Source organism: Saccostrea cucullata, unplaced genomic scaffold, assembly GCF_032062105.1.
Source record: "Saccostrea cucullata isolate Sc308-1 unplaced genomic scaffold, CSIRO_AGI_Scuc_v1 ctg714, whole genome shotgun sequence".
Taxonomy (NCBI): domain Eukaryota; kingdom Metazoa; phylum Mollusca; class Bivalvia; order Ostreida; family Ostreidae; genus Saccostrea; species Saccostrea cuccullata.
The window spans coordinates 104819-125067 of NW_026926696.1; the positions used below are offsets into that span (position 1 = coordinate 104819).

General features: G+C 34.4%; 1 protein-coding gene across 1 annotated transcript; it reads left to right on the forward strand.

Moving 5' to 3' along the window:
* The first annotated feature begins 580 nt into the window (after positions 1 to 580).
* Positions 581 to 11940, forward strand: LOC134272447 (multiple epidermal growth factor-like domains protein 6). The gene is made up of 4 exons (XM_062754677.1): positions 581 to 678; positions 2875 to 2933; positions 3191 to 3322; positions 11891 to 11940. Exons 1-4 carry the CDS (start codon positions 587 to 589, stop codon positions 11938 to 11940), a joined length of 333 nt encoding a protein of 110 aa, XP_062610661.1. The 5' UTR covers positions 581 to 586.
* Positions 11941 to 20249: the final 8309 nt, after the last annotated feature.

The following is a 20249-nucleotide window of genomic DNA, read 5'->3' on the forward strand; positions in this document are numbered from 1 at the left end:
ATCAGTGGGGTAGGGTGGGGATGCATTATGTATTACAAGGGGAAATCTGGTAAAGAACAGAATGGTCAAAGCTTCTCAGGTGAGCGATGTGGCCCATGGGCCTCTTGTTTAATTGCTAAGGTTAAAATTACACTACTGCCATATCATTTTTTAAAGGAAAACTTTTTTGTTTGTTATGCATCATTTGATTTTGGATAAAATATCACTCTCATATTTATGCAATCTCTTAGGATAAACGGGGCAAAGGCCTATTCATATTAATAAAAATGGTTACAGTTTAGAAATCTACCCTATTTGTCCTCTTTAGTATGTATGCTATTTCAATTCAGGGGAAAATAATTTAGGTCTTTTTGAAAGTTTTGTAAAATATAGAAATTTTACATAAAGTATGATTTAAGTTTAAATGAAAATTTAATATCAAAGAAAATTGATATAATTGAAGTATCACTTCATGTTCATTGCCTGCCTTGTTCATCTATCTTTTTATGGAGATCCATTTGAACATTCTAAAAATGGAATTAGAAGGTAATATTTTCTTCCTTGTTGAATTGATGCAAGAAAGCTTGCAAGCCACTTACGAATTGTGATGGCAGAAATAGCACTTTGTTTAATTGCTTTTGGTGTTTTTGAATCTTTGTGCCTTGGAAGCGGTCAAAATATATGTGAACAACCATCCAAGTAAGATAAGATTGTTTTTTTTTCTCTAAATGTGTGATCCAGAAAAAAAATAATGACAAGTGATGGTAAAATATCAATCAAATAAAATTTATTTGGTGAACTTTACATCTCACACTTATTCGAGAAAAACTACTTTCATTCTTTAAAAAATTCCTAAAATAGAAGAGAACTAATACACATGCTTTACTTTGAAGCTTATATATTTATCTAATGTATCAAAGTTGTTTATTCTTGTATATGTAGGAACAGAAAGAGGATGTTGGTATCAGGCGTAAATTTCCTAACAGGAAATTTAATAGTATTTTTAGTGACTATGCGTATTAATATAGCAAATTGGCTTTCGTCCTCCTCGTTCATATGAACATTTCTCCCCAGTACCTGCTCCGCCTAGGTCATTTCTCTCCTAGGTCATTTCCCTCCTTAACCCAGGTCATTTCTCTCCACAACCCAGGTCATTTCACTCCAACACGAAAAATATAATATATTAAGTTTAATTTTAGTTAGTTATATTAATTACCATCATTATTGCTTATTAACGTTATTTATTTTACTTTATTTTATTTATTCATTATTGATTCACACATTTATTTATCATAATGAGTTCACGTTTATTTATCTATTTCATTCATAATTTGAACATTTATGAATTCACTCATTTTTCGTAAATTTAAGAATTCTTTAATAGTTAAATGCATTCCTTGATTTGTTATTTTTTTTAATTAATTGATTAATTTACACTATCTTGGACTAGCTCGTTCAAAGAACAGAGACATGTTATTCATTTATTTATTTTTATTCATTCATTCTAACACTTGCTTTCTATTTTTCTAATATGGAATTTGAAATAACTTGAATGCGATAATAGAAATATTTTATTTTAATCTTCTTTCTTTAATAATTAAATTGAATATTTACATACTTGAACATGTGTATCTAGTTTCATAATATACATTTTGTTGAAAGAAAAAGTGAGCAAGCTCACATGCCCCACGCTCCCCCTAAACTCGAGGTGCTGAAATTGACAATATGTTCATTTCTGTATTCAAGGTATAGCCAAAAATCTAAGTTGAAAAGTGCCGTAATTCCCAAGAAAAAAAAAGGAACCGGAATTTCTTGGTAATGTGCAAATCTTCAAACTGTGTACTAACTATGTTTTGGATAATTTTGGCTATGGCCAAAATTATAAGTTAAAAAATGCGGAAATTCCCGGGAAAATTAAGGTTTCGGAATTTCCTGGTAATATGCAGATCTTCAAAATGTGTACTACATATTTGCAAAGTTTGACAATATTCTGTGCAGCGGTTTAAGCGGAGTTGTGCTGACAAACTGTTCATTTCTATATTCAGGATATGGCCAAAAATATAAGTTGAAAAGTGCGGAAATTCCCGTAAAAAATAAAGGAATCGGAATTTTATGGTAATATGCACATCTAAACATTATGTCTTAAATATCTGCAAAGTTTGACGAAATTCTGTGCAGCGATTTATGAGGAGTTGACAAAAAAAGGACTGACAACTGACTGACTGACAGACGGATCAAAATCATTATACCTCACGGAACTTGTAAATTTTAATTTAAAAAGTATAAGAAAAAAAAAAACTAAGTGCAATGGAAAGTATAAGTAGGCTAAGTGCTATGGAAAACAATTTACATTGTGCATGAAAAAGGTGTATATCTATTTTTATATTTACATTTGTGCTCTAATTACCTCTAAAAATATAAGAGTTATGGAACATGGCTTGGGATCCCGACAGGCCCTTGGCTCAGCCGTCAGTCAGTGCCTCAGAGGTATACCTAAATCAGCGTATCGTGACGCATTTCAGAAATGGATTCAGAGATTAAAATTGTGTATTTCAAATCACGGAGAATACTTTGAAGGGATGTTATGTCCATTTGACTATTTGAATCGAATGCTTTTGAGATATCGTACAATACACAATACATATCGAACAACCCTCGTATATGTTTTTCGTATGTTTTGTATATCACTGAGTTCTACTCTTTTGAAACCCATATTAATGGCAAAGTAAATATTTATTCATTTATATATAATATTTCATTATTTTTGGACTATAATGCAAACATTATCCCAAGAGAGTTTTTAAAACGCCATTTATATCATTAAATAAACACAATTTTAGAAAACGAAAACCCATAATGAGTTACACTTTTTTATTTATCTTAATTATCTTTCAGACCAGGTGATGTACCAGTATGTTGCACGTTTTACTTCTATAATGGAACTGATTGTATTGGTAAATTAAGTTTTAGTATTGTATTCAAACAACAGCTAACCTATCATAATTATTTTTTTTCAAAGGTTTTGTGTCTAAGATTGTTATTCTTTCAAACGAAATACTGACTTCATTCTTAAAAAAAGCTTCGTTACATTACGAATGATGAGTCTGTACATCTCCTAGTATATAGTTTAATAATAATTATTTTATATATCGTTTAAACTGTATAAAAACCTGTCATTTTAGAACACTTTAGACCTGCTAATATTTGATAGAATGTCCATCAGGATACTATGGCTTGGAGTGCAATGTCCCCTGCAATTACCCATCATATGGTCCAAGATGTAATACTATTTGTAACTGTAGTGAAAATGATTGTGATTATGTACACGGATGTTTGCTAACGAGTAAGTTTCATTTTTTTGTGAACTTCAAAATGCTTTGCTAGAACCTTCCCTCTTTCCCTTGCACAAAACAAACTTAAGTCTATAATTCAAACTTTCTAAAGAAAAACTAGAGGTACTGTGAGCGATTAGCTCACTAAATGATACCCCCCGCCTCCCATATGGTTATAACTGGTGAAAAAGTCGTGTTTTCCTGTCGCCGGGAAACCCAAAATATGTGTCGGATCAAAAAGTAAAATAGGAGGTGCACAATGGCAACATGTAATAAAGATTCTGTGAAAGTTTTATCAAATTTCATTCAGTGGTATGAGAGGAGTTGCGGATAAGAGATGGGTACCCCAAAGCGTAACAGACGGACGGACGGACGGACGTACAGACGGACGGACGGAATTAACGATTACTATATACCCTCCCGCTTTTCAAGCGGGGGGTATAAAAAATATTTACCAAATAGGCTAATATGTTTTACCATTGGTGCAATCACAAGCACAACAGAGAAAGCGGCGAGACTTGCGGCCAATTCACAATTCACTCAACTTTCATATTATGAACGCAAAGTCATGACGCATAGACGGACAAAATAACAAAATTAAGTATTTGCATAAGCAGTGTAAGTTTTGTTTGAAGGTATCAGGTTTAAGAACTTAAATATTCAAAAAGACTAAAATATTGCTTCATTTTTCTTTTTTCCTCGTTGTTGGTATGCGCATAGCTCAGTCAATAGACACGAATGTCGGATGTTTGAGGATTTTAAAACATTTTTCAAAAAGATAATGGTTCCAATCTTTGCAGGCTTTAATTCAAATCAAAGGTGTTTACAGGTATCACGCTCAAATGCATGGCAGAATGTTAGAGTGTCTGCTATAGAGTCGCGGGGGTAAAGAGTTAATCCGTAGGTCGTGAGTTCGAATCCCACTGCGGGAAGAGGAGACCAGCTATATGTAGCAGATAGTATAAATCGAGACTGCCTGTAAGCCCGGCACAATAGATACTGGGACGAAAAAAGTTCAGCAAGTGATGGCGTCTCAAAATGAGTGAAAGATTCTCCTTCAGAAGTTAAACAACAAATAAATACCTAAAATAAACAAACAAGTAATATCAATGCAAACAAAAACATCAAACACATACAAAATAAGCATTTCACCACTAGTAAGAGTTCCTGAAAATTGACACGCTTTCAGTGAAGTTGTTTACGTGACTGATTCAAAATAATGATCAGAATTTTTATGTCAAACCTTTGCCCCTTGGACCAAGAACCAGACTTAGGCCTCAGGAAAAAATATAACTAAAACGTTTATTTCTTGTTCACTAAAACTAATTTTGTTTCAAAAAAGCTCATTAGAACATTTATTGGAATCCGCTATGTTTCTTTGTATGTAAGTATTTTTTGTGAAGTTTCGTAATCCAAAATAGATATGTTACTTCAAATGTTTGGGTGTTGGGAATAGTAAAGATATTCGAAAATGACATAGGATTTTGAAAAATTTCCTCCATAGAAAGACAGGTATGAATATACGCAGGATTGCCACTTGCAGAAAAAATACAAATTTTAAAATACAATTAAAGAATGGACCTTGCAAACAGTGTTGTTACTTCTTTTTTCAACAGTGACCAATACATACTGATCGTGTAATCTATCCACACCCTGTTTTGGCTTCTGCATCATTCGCCTGCGTGGAGCAGTGGTAAGAGTGTCTGTTCTAGAGTCGAGGACAAAGGAGTTGATCCTTACGTATCGGGATCGAATCCAACTGTGGGACATGGTGATCGGTCATTCAGGTGAGACCGTATACTAGTAAACCAAAGCTTGCACGAAAAAATCCCTCCCTGCTCAAGGCCATGAGTACCAAGCATATGTCAAAAGTAGTTCTCCATCGGCAAACGGTGGCATCTCCATATGAATGACACATTTTCAAGTGGGACGTTAATTAATCATTGGTTTCACTTAATATCGTTATTTCAGACAGCGTGAAAACAATCTCCTTGTTTTCGTCAACACTTTTGTGTACCAAACATGTAATATAAGGAACCCTGTTGTGCACATAAGAATACAAACCGCAGCAGCCTATATGTCATTCCTATAAACGATAGCTGGCACATTTTGGTCGTTTTTCACATTTGAGATACCTTTCCAACACAACATCGTACAAATCAATGATTGATAATTAATATTTTAATGTTTTAATCGGTTAAGGTAGCCTAGTAATAGAGCTTTCGCTTCGTGATCGGGAGGCCCGGGTTCGATTCTCGTTCGCGGCGCCGCGTCAAACCCGAGACGTAAACATTGGTAGTGACTGTTCCTTCGCTTTGAGCGCTCGGCACTAGAAGTGAAAGTCACGGGTCTTTCGGATATGACCTTAAAATCGTAGGTACCGTGTCAAGGTAGGCGTTGGCACGATAAAGAACCCTCACTACTCAATGGCCCTGAGTGCCGAGTATAGGTCTAAATTTGAAGCCCTTCACCGGCAAACGGTGACGTCTCCATATGAGTGAAAAATTCTCGAGTGGGACGTTCAACAATATACAATCAATCAATCATATTAATGTTTTAATGAAGGCATGTTTAGCTTAAAATCTTAATTTTGAGAATTTCACGAAGATATAAAATTATCTATCAAATGTTTTTTATGATATGTGCAACTTGAAAATTAGTTGAAAGGCTTATTACATGGCCCAACCCCTAAATATATCTGTTTTTCTTGTGACAAGATCTTTTTAAACACTTTAATTATCACTTGTAAATAGTTAAGGTTTAAGTCCTTACTTGTATATTTAATAATCCTCATAGATAATCCAATAAAAAGTCTCAGTGGTTGGAATTAAATACTTAAAATAAAAAAGAAAAACACGAAAAACTTCAGTAAAGTTTTTCGTGTTTTTCTTTTTTTTTATTTAGAATAACCCTCTATACACTGCTTACAAAAAAGTTCCAATTCCATGTAACTTTAGGTTGTTAGAGTTATTCTGTTCTTAGGTGTAAAATTTAAATAAATAGAAATTTAAAGATTATAAATCAATTTGTCATAATTTCTATCCTTCTAAACATTTCATTAAGTTTACATGAATAAACTGAAAACTTCATGTGCATATCAATCTCCAATTTACGTAAGCAACAGTAATTTCTGTTTATCAAAACTTCATTATTTTTAAAAATACCCCCATAAAAAATTTGAACGTACAATGCATATAGTTTTTGCCCTGTCCGTTCGTCTGTCTGTCTGTTTGTCTTTTTGTTCGCAAAAATTAAACCTTGCCCATACATTTCAGTGGGTGAATGGGGCTATGGCTTTCATAGCCCCATATATCATAGGTGTATCCTTCTTTGTGTAGCGCCAAATTTGACTTCGTGGCCTTGACCTTGAATTTCGACCCATCTTATCAAAAAAGTTCCGAACATTAACTTTAGCATAACTTTTGTATAATTGAAACTAGTTGTTACATACTTCACTTTATGTGTATTTACTGTGACAAATCCTTTGAATGGGTATAAATGATTTTGACCTTTTGACCCTGACCTTAGAGGTTGACCCAATTTAATTAAAACTTTAACCATGGTCATTACTTTTGAACATTTATTACACGGCCTTTCATATTTCATAAATTGAGCATTCATTTTATCAAGAACTTCCTTTAGATAACAACAATTTTGACCTTGACACAGAATTTGACCAGCATTTGAGAAACCAACCCTCGCCATAAGCGGCCAAACGGGGGCATCAGTGTTTCACAAACACATCTTGTTTCTGTGAGAAAAGGACAGAACCTTATGAAAACAAGAGGCCCACGGGCCTTATAGGTCACCTATATTGTGTAACAACTTTCAAACAATTAAATTTGGTTCATGTTTTAAACCAAAGGCCATGAAATTCGCAATTCACAATTTTGAAAGAGGCACCATTGCTTACCATAATTATAGACTTAGCATGCTTACTCTATTTCCTTAATGTCCAAAGGTAGATCAGAGTAACAAAGAGAAAATACACTTCCACTTTATAACCAGTTGTGCACCTCATCCCAAAGGAACCACTGATCCTGTGGCCACATATTTCAAAATTTTGCAAATTCTATCATAAAATGGTTGATTAATACGAAAGAGCAGATTTCAAACCATTAATTTATTTTCAGACTTTGTACCCCCACCCCCCACCCCCCCCTGAGTTACTCAGGTGACCTAAAAAGGTAGATAAATTTCATATTTACATCTTTATGTAATCTAGTTTCTGTAGAGTCCAAAAAAAAATGTTGGTGTATAGAGGGTCACTAAATTTACTTCTTTAGGAATTGACATTATTTTTTAGGCCACATCACACTTGATCATGTCTGATCCATTGGTGAACTGAATGGTTAGAGAAGAATCATAAACAAATTCACATCGCTTCGGTATTAGCAGACTATAATTTTTGTAATTCTTCGTTAATTTTTTTTATGAAAAAGGAGAAAACACTAAATGTGATCTTCAACTCGACATTTAGATCTATCGACGAAGTACTGTCAATTAATAATGATCATTTCCATTCTTATGTAGGTAAGATATATCTTGGTAAGCATAAAATAAAACACACCACAGAGTCTGACAAGTCTGTTTCACATAATTAGAATATTATACTAAGAAGACGTTAATGGTAATCTAACCACAGAGTCTGACAAGTCTGTTTCACATAATTACAATATTTTACTAAAAAAGACGTTAATGGTAATCTAACAACAAAGATATGTGATAAACGGGATGGTTTTGATTTTAAATCGTCAATTTCTGTTACGTTTGTAGCAATATACCTAACTCCCCTGCATACGGGGTATATATCTCTCAGTCGATTCGATACTTAAGAGCATACTCTACGTTTGAAGAAATTGTTAACGTTTTTGACAAACAAGTAGATGAAACAATAAATCAGTATCAGAAGTCTCGTTAAAATTAATCAGTTCATAAGATTTATGGGCGATACAATGACTTTGTCAGCAAATACAATCTATCATTAAGTCAAATGCTGACTGACATTATTCATATTAATTTTATTGTTAGTTACTTATTGTAAGATCATTATTTACAAACATGTGTGATTATTCCGTCATTTCCCGATTATGACAAGGATCCCAAGGCGTGTATGACTGGTCAGCAGGGTATTCCCACTCCTCCATAGCACCTGATCCCATTCCATTAATGTTTTAGATGTCCATATGTGCTCTGCTCTGATTTGTATTGTTTTATGGACTTTTGAGCCCGAATGCTGATCGTTATCTCCTTTTATTTCATTGCATACATTAGGTTGGATAAATGTTCAATTTATTTTATCTTTTTTTCTGGAAGATAATGTCCTGGAGGAAGGTCCATACTTTTACGGATCCGGTTTTAATTTTACACACCAACACAAAATTCTTATTACATGTATCAATTGTCAAAAGAAATAAAATCTTTTTGATGATTGATAATAATATAGCAAGTATATATTTGTTTGCTACGGTGTTATTGTGCATACAAAGCATTTGATATACATTTATAATACATTTGTTATGGAAATTAACAATTTGTACTCTTTTCATAGGATCTATCTGTCATTAAGTACAAACAAAGACGCATCATTCTTAATTGAAACGAGGTAAATTATTGACAAGCAAGTTGATGAAACAAGAATATCAACAGTCTCGTTTAAAGTCATCATTTCGTAAATTCTATGGTCGATACAATGACCTTGTCAGCAAATACAATTTATCATTGAATGAAATGCTGACTGACGTTTTTCATACCAATTGTTAGTCCATTATTTATACACTGAATTGACCACGGATTTTTTCCGTTATTTCCTGATTATGACAACGAGCACACGGCGGGTGTGACCGGTCGGCAGGGGATGCTCACTCCTCCATGGCACCTGATCCCACCTCTGATGTTTCGGAGGTCTGTGTTTGCTCTGCTCTTATTTTGTATATTTGTTTAATGGACGTTGAGATTGAATACTGTTCGTTATTTCCATATCCTTCTTTATGGACCTAAATCTTTTTATTTAAAAAAAAAAAAAACTAACTAGAGATCTTTTTCCATTTATTTTGGGCATGTATCTCCTTTTCATATTTTCATTTTTTTTAAATTATGCAAAGAATGATTGTAAAACTTGATACTAGTATTCCGAAATAGGGGGTATACGTGTTCAAAGGGCTGTTTTGTTAAATTTTTCTGGTCAACAATAATAAATATGTGATTTTGTGAACCTTAGGTATAATTCTTAATAGTTTTAAAGACAAAATGGCACATGAACAACTTAGATTTTGAGATTTTTAAGAATAAAGAGATTTTGAGATTTTTTTCTGATAGACGTGGACAGCTTCAACATCATTTTTTCAATGATTTGCAGAAAAAAATTCAAATATTTTCCTTGAATATGAATTATTTTTGATTTTCACAAGATTTAACATGAATTTGATTTGATTTGGTGCATTGCGAAATAAAATATGATACCAGACTTCTTTATGTTCACTTTTGGCTGTTCAGTTTTAAGACGTAGGTACTCTTAGACATGTATAAAAATTAACCTGCAGGTGTGTCTTTTATGGGTGTTTTAGTTAGTTTATGAAATATTTAAGATATTTAAATAAAAAAATTATTAGTTTGACAGAAATTTATGAAAGTACAGACCAACCTTAATGTGCGGTTAATATATATATTTCCGCTTTGCCAATTAAAATGGGATGTTACTAATGTTAAAGGAGTTCTCTTTTATGGTTTCGAGACTTGGAGGGTAAATAAAACAACAAAGTGCAGTCTTTCATCAGCAAATGTCTCCGCCATATCCTTAGCATCAGATGGCCTGACACAATATTAAACAGCCGCCCACGGGAGAGGGGAGAGAATAAACCAAAATCACATAGACATTGACATAAAGAAGAGAAAATTGGGGTTGGATAGGCCACAATTTACGCAAACCCTCGAAAAACATCACAAAACAGGCTCTGGGTTCGTATCTACAAGGAAAAAGGGTTGGGAGACCCGGGTCCGTTTTACAAAAGGGCTTACAACTTTAGACCAAATCCAACTCTTCATATCACTTTTTAAGTAAAATTATATCGAAAATTATTTCAAAGTTTTTAAAAGAAATGTGGCAAGATATTATTACACAGACAGTTTAAAAGAGAATTATTCATTTTGCAAAATTTTAGAATTATCTGAAGTTTTTGGTCTTAGTCGAAAGTTTTTTTCTTAAACGGGCCCTAGGAAAAGGGACACTGTGAGAATTGAGGCAATAGAGGCAGGTTTTACCTGGACCCTTTTAAAAAACATAGCCCAAAACTCGGTGTGGTTGCAGTCCTATGCTTCCCAAGGAGCGAACCAGAAAAAGTCAAGTAAGTCAAGTTAACAATTTTAGTTATAATGCTTCTTACTAAAGCTCAATCACAATTTTACTTTCAAAAATTTCTCTCAGAGTCGCTATGAATGTTTTTTGAAATTCCAAAAAGGCAAACCACTTTTTCACTAACACTTTAACAACCAAGAATGCGTTTTGAGACATTTTTGGCGCAGTTTGTGTACATTTACTGAATAAATCTGTCAACCTTGGTACATTTTATTTCGCCCTTCAATCGCTGTTAAACCATAAATTAATTAGTAAAATTTCTTGGTTGAAACACAAAAATCTTTCCTGCAGATGCTAAGAATCGAAATTGCGAAGTCAAAACTGACTTCAGTCAATTAAGCTCAGCATGGACTTGAAGAAATTGGTATTGATTTACTTTACATACTTGAGACTGATAAGGTGAAGCTGCATTCATTCGATCTTTATTTCCTCCATTTGGAGATTTGAATTACAACACATCAATTACAACATATATACATCAATGAGAAGTAAAAAAGATAAATATATATATATATATATATATATATATATATATATATATATATATATGTTTAGTAGTTTAGTAGTAGTGCTAGTTGTTTTTTGTTTCGCTTTTTCCTTTGTTCTTATGACTTTTTAACTCTTTTCTTTGTCCTGAGGAAGGGACAGGGCGTCCCGAAAATTTGACAATTTTTATTGTTCGTGTCGTTGGTCATTTTTAGTGCTTTTATATATATATATATATATATATATATATATATATATATATATATATATATATATATATATATATATATATATATATATATATATAGAACAAGTATATACAGTTTGTTTGTCAGCTGTTTGTATACGCTGTATGAAAACATAAAAAGAACAACCTCATGTTTGTGTTTCATACACATTGTCTACGAAGTGGCATTATACTAGAAACTTTAGATGAAAAACATTTTAACATAAACTTCTTTTTGTCTAATACTTGGTCATGGGTACCCCTAAGAACAGATAAATAAAAATCGTACTCGTTTAAACTAACAAAATCTGTGTAAACATTGCTGTATTCGTCTGATAATTCAAACATAAATTCAGATCTTTCATTAGATGTTATAGAACACGACGCTATGGCATGTTGGAAACTGTTTGTAAAGGGATTCTAGCAGATTATGCACTGGTATATGTCCTTTTTTGGTACAAGAGTCCATAGATTTGAAATGAACTTAACCATTTGCATTTCTTTTGTTGAAAGTGGATATGCCCAGAGTGAAGCCAAATGCACAGATGTATGGAGAAACTTGAAGTCCGTGAAATCTGAATCGGAGTAAATTACGTCTTTCCATTAAGAATTGTAGTGAGAATTAATAGCTTGTTTTACGATATTCTTCCAAATATTTTTGGACGGAAAACTGGTATTACCTATGTATGTATGAAGTAATCTTTCTAAGGAGTATTTCTGGATAATATGGATAAGTTCTTCGACAAAACCGAATTTTGATGTCTGGTTATGGTTAAGATACTCGAACATTCGTAAAGTAAAGATTTTGTTTCGGAAGGAGATTACTATCCATGCAGCAGAGCTTTCCAAAGAAATATAGTTTTCTTTTACCAATTTCAGCTTGTATTGGTTGTAATCCGAGCATACTTTCGCAAACAGTCGTTCTTGTTGATTTGTGAAAATTTTGTATGTCTTTGACAATAAAATGTTGAAATCTATTCAGAATGTTCAAATCTTTTGTTTTTAAGTTGTTCCATAACTCACAGCCAAATAATACTGAAGGTAATACGACTTTCCTATAAATACTAACTAACGTCCTGGGATGAGGCTTCTTAAGCATATTTGCTTTTATTCCAAAGTATGATTTCCTTCCTTTTTCACATGAGCGGATTGTGTTCGGTAAAGCTCAAAGGTTTGATGTCTGTTGTACGCCAAGATGGATGAAATTTGTCGAAATTGGTATGACCTTGTCACCAACATGCCATGCGTAATTACTAAATACTTTTTTGTTATTATCTCTAAATATTACAACATTTGATTTTTCAGCACTAAAATTAAAACGCCATTTACATGAGTACTCATACGCAACATTAAGTAACATTTGGAGACCTGCTGGGGTCAAACTTAACAAAGCTATGTCATCTGCAAGGGTTGGGTTTGAAATTTTGGTGTTTAAAATACCCATATTTTTACTAGCATTATTAAGTTCAATGAGCAAGTCATTTATAAAAACTGAATACAAAAAGCCTGATAAAACTACCCCTTGTCGTACACCTTGTTCAACATTAAACCATTTTGACATGCATCCATTAACAGTAATAGCACTATGTGTATCTATATGACAATCATCAATGATAGACCATAATTTGCCAATAATCCCCAATTTATTCAACTTAACCATCAAACCTTGTCTCCACACGGAGTCAAAAGCTTTGGTACTGTCTAAAAATGCAGAATATACATTGCTTTTGTTTTCTATATTGTAGTATATGGTTTCTTGTAATACAAATGATGCTGTAGTACAACTTAAACTTTTTTGGTACCCTTGCTGATGAGCATTAGGAAAATGTTCATGACACAAAATAAATGATTGTATTCGATCATGAATGATTTTTTCAAACACTTTAAAAATTGTACATAAAAGTCATACTGGTCTATAACTATTAGGGTCTGCTTTTGGTTTGTTATTACCTTTATGTATAAGGACAATAATACTTTTCTTCCACAATGACGGAACGTATTTAACCTCTAGGATTGCGTTAAATATGTTGCAAAAAACTTGTATCATTTTCTCCCCACAGTGTTTAATATGCTCCGCTTGTATTTGGTCTACCCCAGGGGTTTTCTGTTTTTCAAGGATAAAACGGTGTCTAAGACTTCAGAACGCAATATAGGACCTCCTGGTAAAGTAGCATTGGAAATAATCGCTTTTATTTGCTTATATTTTTCTTGTGTATTTTTAAAGAAGATTTCATCAAACTGATTGTCATTATGCTGTTGATAATTTTCTTCAAAGTATTCAGCGAAAACTTCTGCAACACCATCCGGAGAGATTCCTAGTTTGTTTTTATGTCTAATTTCTGGATATATCTTATCTTCCGTTGGTCTCTGCTGTTTAAGTAAGCGCCAAAATAGTCGTACGTCACATCCTGCTGCGTCATCTATATCTTTATTTACACCATCAATATACATTTCGTACGCGTTGTCCAGAGTATTTCTAAATTCACGCTTAGCTTTTTTGTAATTACTGTAGGATGTATATTCCATTCCTCGTGGTTTTCCATCATTCATCCATAATTTTCTCATATGACGTTCGTTTTGATGTGCGCTCTTGACATCAGGTGTCCAGTAGGGTTTTGTGTGATTGTTATATTTAGAAATTGGTATTGTCTTTTGTGCTGCTTTAGTCATAATAGATGTAACATGGTTATACACAGACTCTATTTCTTCAGATGTTTGAATCTTTGATGCAATGTCGGTAGTGGCTATTTCATGATTAACTACAGTCTCATACGATGCGATCTGTTTGTTTGATGCCCTATGCCATGCTGGAAGTTGTTTATCGATAGGTGACAAAATATGGAGATTTTCATTCACTTTTATCTCAACATATACTGGTAGATGGTCTGATATACTCGAAATTTCACCCTCATTAAAAATTTTAAATGTTTTCACTTGATCTGTAAAGCTTTCATCCAGGAATATGTAGTCAAGCATGGTATCATTTCCAATAAAAGTGTATTGGGGATTAAGTTCTGTTGCTTTTAAACTATTATATAGGTTAAACATGTTAAATAACCGGTTTGACTCTATAAAATTGATTAATTCCTTTGACTTAAGTACATTTGATTTTCCATAATCTTTAATTACACAGCTTACATTAAAATCGCCGGCAATTATAACATGACCAAAATTTGAATAATATGTACACATGTTATCTAGCCTTATTAGCTCTTCAATATATGTATCAATGCAATTATCTGCCGGTAAGTACACTCCAAAGATAAAAATAGGGTATCCAGACCTTTGCTTTATTTCACATGCGATAATTCTACTTGATTCAACATTGATTTCTTTAATATTGAAACTCATAGACTTTTTGTACAATATCCCAACACCTGATTTTCCATGGGTGCTACCATTTGAAATTTGCTCACATTTAACCATGCTTTGATAATTGAAATCGATACTATTAACGAACTTAGAATATTGTGGACAAAGCTTGTGTTCACATACAACTATTATATCACAATCAGTATGCCTCATAACATTTGACAGACATAATGATGAAGATATGATACCTCTTACGTTCCAAGTTAATAGACTGAGCAACATTAAAGAAGTAAACGTAACTTTAATGTTCATAATTACGATCAAAGTCAGTATTCTTCCTGATCTAGGTCTTCTCTGTCGGCCAATTTCTGATGCCACTGTTTTACACTGAGCCACCTTCTCATGCGCACTCCATTTGGCAGTTGAAATTGGTCCGATTCGACAAAGTCCGCGCTAAAAGGAGAAATGTTAATTTTTGCTGACTTCGGGGACTTTCCGTACTTTGATTCAAATACTCTAATATGCGTGACTTTAATGTTTTGACGATTAAAGAATGCTAGGATCACCGTATACAACGGGTAACGCGGGGGAGTCGCTAAAAAGTATGGGGGAGTCGTTTCCAACGTATGGGGGAGTAGATTTTCACCGCTTCGGAGTCAGAGGAGATGTGGGTCACGTCTTTTTTCGGTATATAGAAGATGTATTTACAAAAAACAAATATCCCACGGAAGGTGGCAATAGTTAAGCTTTATCATGGTCATTTATCCGGCTATTATATAGTCTAGTTTTCTCAAACACTTCGAAACTATTATTCAGTTTTCATATTTACGTTGATCGGGTAGTAAAAACATGCATGATTTGCACAATCTACGGCTTGCGTAGGGATTCTCATATTGAAAACAGCGAGAGAAAACGTTTATCTTTTAAATGCAACAACTTAAACTTGACTAGACTTTATAAAAATAAATAATTAAGACATTTTCTCTTCAGACAGTAACGGTTACGTAGGGGGGAGTCGTTCATGGGAAAGCACATCGCAGGGGGAGTCGCAAAATAAAGTCAAATGCATATACTTGGTGTTGTTTTCATCTCTTTTATACTGCCAATACCTTTTTATTTACACGTAGATATCTATAAATCTATGTTTGGTTATTTACTTTATAATCTGAAGTTACGAAAAGAGATTTTTTCTGTGGCTTCATCAGTTCCAGAAAACAATCAGCAATTTAGATAACATGATCAATTGGATTATATATCATGTGCTTGGGCACAGGACCCTCCCCCTCAGTATGTAATGTTCGTACATGTATATCACAAAGATTCAATTCACCAATTCACGAACCCTCACTTCCAATATGAAAGCCTCTCCATAAAAAAGAACAACCCAATTAATAATTTGGAAAATTTCTTAATAATATCAAACATTTCTTTATTATTATTGTTTCAGAATACTTAAATACTGCTAATGTGTGAATACAATTTGGTTGTCGAACTGTTGTAACCTCCTTTCACCAACCCCCCCCCCCTTTTTTTTGCTTGTCAAATTTTTTTCAGGTGAGTTGTCTTAATTTTTATTTGTTATACTTTTAAAAATTGTTATATAAATTTACACTTTAAAAAGAATAACCTTTCTACTGTTTTCATAAGTCAAATATAGTCAAATAAATAGCTGTTTGACCATGGAGCGAGATGTCGGACCTTTCGATGAGATAATGCACCGTTTACGTCAAAGTGTGGGTGGGGTCAGCTGTCAGAACTTTATGGAATTGACAGTTTTTCAATGCAGTGAGGGTTAACAAAAATTCCATCATGATAATATCATAATAAACAGTAAAATGTATAACAAAATATTTATCGAATGTGTTCTCTAGATCTGGCAAAACGTGTTTTTGTCGACCCCTTGAACAAAACTATTTGCCTTCGGCCTAATCGTCTCGTGCAAACAGTTTGGTTCTTGGGTCCGACAAAACGCATGTTGCCCTCGAACCCTCATCTTCGCTAGCCAAGGGTTTCTGATACGCTACTCTCCTCATGTTTATTAGGAGAGTAGCGTATCAGAAACCCTTGGCTAGCGAAGATGCCGAATCCTGTCTATTAATGTATAATGCTGGTTGCCTCAGACTGATTCTGGTACAACAACCCCCCATGCTACGTGTTCACGAAACTGCGAAGGGGGGAGGGGTAAAGGGGGTAACATGTTCTGAGGAACTGTATATATCTGGGGCAAGGTAAGGGAGGGTATCATGATAATGAAATGTATACATTGAAGAAATATTTTCGTATTTCTTCTTTTCAAAGTTTGTGTTTAATTATTTTTACATTGGCACTTCTCATTTTATTTATCATAGACATACATTTCCAGCGCTTTAGGTATTATGCAATCCAGTCCCTTCTCATAGGCGTAGTCACAGGGGGCAGCGGGGGCACTAGCCCCCCCCCCTTTCAGATCTGGGGGGCAAGTGTATGTCTGTGCCCCCCCCCCCCCACTTTTTAATGATTGATTGATTGTATACTGTTTAACGTCCCTCTCCAGAATATTTCACTGATATGGAGACGTCACCATTGCCAGTGAAGGGCTGCAAATTTAGGCCTATGCTCGGCACTTACAGCCTTTGAGCAGGGAGGGATCTTTATCGTGCCACACCTGCTGTGACACGGGGCCTCGGTTTATACGGTCTCATCCGAAGGACCGCCCCATTTAGTCGCCTTTTACGACAAGCAAGGGGGTACTGAGGACCTATTCTAACCCGGATCCCCACGGGAAGACTTTTTAATGAAGAACAAAATCAAAGCTATGTTGAAATAATATTAAACCTCATTTTATGGCAATTTTTTTAAATTTTCAACAACTGAGTAAGCATTTCTCTTGAAGTAATAGTTGTATAATATAGTAATGTAATATAGTAATTAAATCTGTCAAGACCTCTTGTGTTCGCCAGTTTGGGATAGGGAGTGCGGGTCATAAATTTAAGTTTAGACGTTTCTGTTTCTCTCAGCATCTGTTATCTAACGAAATTAAAATGATAATCACAAGCTACCCCTTGTGTTGACATCTGAAAGTCATTACTTGTGAACTGATAAAACCACAGAAAAAAATCTCTTTTCTTAACTTCAGATTATAAAGTAAATAACCAAACATAGATTTATAGATATCTACGTGTAAATGGAAAGGTATTGGCAGTATAAAAGAGATGAAAACAACACCAAGTATATGCATTTGACTTTATTTTGCGACTCCCCCTGCGATGTGCTTTCCCATAAACGACTCCCCCCTACGTAACCGTTACTGTCTGAAGAGAAAATGTCTTAATTATTAATTTTTATAAAGTCTAGTCAAGTTTAAGTTGTTGCATTTAAAAGATAAACGTTTTCTCTCGCTGTTTTAAATATGAGAATCCCTACGCAAGCCGTAGATTGTGCAAATCATGCATGTTTTTACTACCCGATCAACGTAAATATGAAAACTGAATAATAGTTTCGAAGTGTTTGAGAAAACTAGACGTATATGATAGCCGGACAAATGACTATGATAAAGCTTAACTATTGCTACCTTCCGTGGGATATTTGTTTTTTGTAAATACATCTTCTATATACCGAAAAAAGACGTGACCCACATCTCCTCTGACTCCGAAGCGGTGAAAATCTACTCCCCCATACGTTGAAAACGACTCCCCCATACTTTTAAGCGACTCCCCCGCGTTACCCGTTGTATACGGTGTAGGATACCGGCACGGGTTGTAGCTTCTGTTAAACCTGACATGTAGTATCTGGCAGCTGGTTTGTAAGTTACACCTTGGAACACTTCTTCCTCTCCATCTTTGTTCTTTTCCTTGTTCTGCATACCGGTGTTTGGTCGATACCCGATATTGTCTCGCTCCTGTGTGTTCGAGTGAGCACTTTCGTGTTCGTCACTTATTTGCTTGTTCTGGTTCTTGGACTTACTTATCTGTGCAGAATATAATGGTTTATGGTTGACTATAGATGGTTTAATATGTAAAGTCAATCTGTCACGGGTCCCATATGTGTCCTCGTCTTCCTGTATACTAAATTTAGATTGGGTTTCCCCCGACTTGCTAGCGTTAAATGTCTCGGATGACTGGTCATTTTCCACCTGTGTACGCATGATTGTTTGAGTGCCGGAATGTGGGGCGCTTCTGGGATAATTGTCAGATTTGGTTCCGTTAGTCAATGGAATGTAATTGAGGGGTTCAGAAAGGGGTTGTCACGCCTTGTTTGAATTGCTGTATTTTATTTCATTTATTTGTTTTTGCTGATTTTGGTACGTCCTCATCAATTTTGTTTTTTGTTTCTGTTTTGTGATTTTTTGCTGGGATATCAGATTTGTTATTTTTGACGAAATTTCTTCTCGGAGCCTTTCGTTATCAAGAGACAATGACTGAACACTTTGTTGAATTAATCTAATCGTGTTCGTTTTTGTACGATTTTCATGTTCTAATTTTGACACACTCTCTGTTAGATTGTGTAGTTGTGTTTGAATTTCAGTACTTGTAGTAAGCGAAAATTCAAGGCTTGGTTGCACAGATTAAGGTTCTATAATTAATCCTTCGATGTGCGATGGGTCTCCATTTACATACATAACAGACTGTGGCAGTCGTTGACGTATTTTGGAGTTCGTGAACCTGTCTTGGTAGACTTTCTTTTTATAAGTGTACCCTGTGGGAACCCCTCTATTGACCTAGCTCTATCATGCAATGCATATCTGTACGTTGCAATTGCAAACTCATTGTTATTTGTCAGGTTCAATGACTTTTCAATATATCTTTTTTTGGGAAGATTTTCTAGCTCTGTGTTTAATTTTTGTATGTCTGATTGCTGCAATTCATAATCATGACAAGTTTAACTATTGTTCTCATCATCTTCAGACATTTGTGTTAACTCACTGATTTCGTTATCTTCTGTTTCTTCTTCTTCTGAAAGCTCCTCATCCTCAAAATGATTGTGATGTGAACTGCTATCGTCTTCGTTCTCATCTATCACGATTTCACCTTGTTCGAAGCCTTGGGAGTCCCGTATTTCGTTCGTTCCCTGAGACCGTCTACTGCGCCGTGCCGACATGTAGGCCGCCATTTTTTTTTGGGTCAACCTTGGTACATTTTTTTCGCCCTTCAATCGCTGTTAAACCATAAATTAATTAGTAAAATTTCTCGGTTGAAACACAAAAATCTTTCCTGAAGATGCTATGAATCGAAATTGCGAAGTCAAAATTGACTTCTGAATCAGTCAATTAAGCTCAGCATGGACTTGAAGAAATTGGTATTGATTTACTTTACATACTTGAGACTGATAAAGTGAAGCTACATGTAAATGAGTTAATAAGTATCGTTTACATATTAAAACATCTTTTAAACTTTTTAAAACTGAAATTTGGGTTAAATGACAAAACTGTAGCCAGCAGGAGGGATCTGAGTCTAGCGCCACTAAAAATATCACTAGGGACTTTTTCTGCATTGAAGGATATAAGAGGTACTTTAAACTCCACCTGCTCCACTGAATAGGTGGTAAGGTGGTCTAAATTATAAAGTTCAAGGAGTGTCACTCG

Excerpts from the sequence above, each read along its gene's own strand:
- LOC134272447 (XM_062754677.1), top strand. The coding sequence starts at position 587 with ATGGCAGAAATAGCACTTTGTTTAATTGCTTTTGGTGTTTTTGAATCT. Across the intron at positions 679-2,874 it reads ATATGTGAACAACCATCCAA|ACCAGGTGATGTACCAGTAT; the intron begins GTAAGATAAGAT and ends ATTATCTTTCAG. Across the intron at positions 3,323-11,890 it reads ACACGGATGTTTGCTAACGA|TGGATATGCCCAGAGTGAAG; the intron begins GTAAGTTTCATT and ends TTTTGTTGAAAG.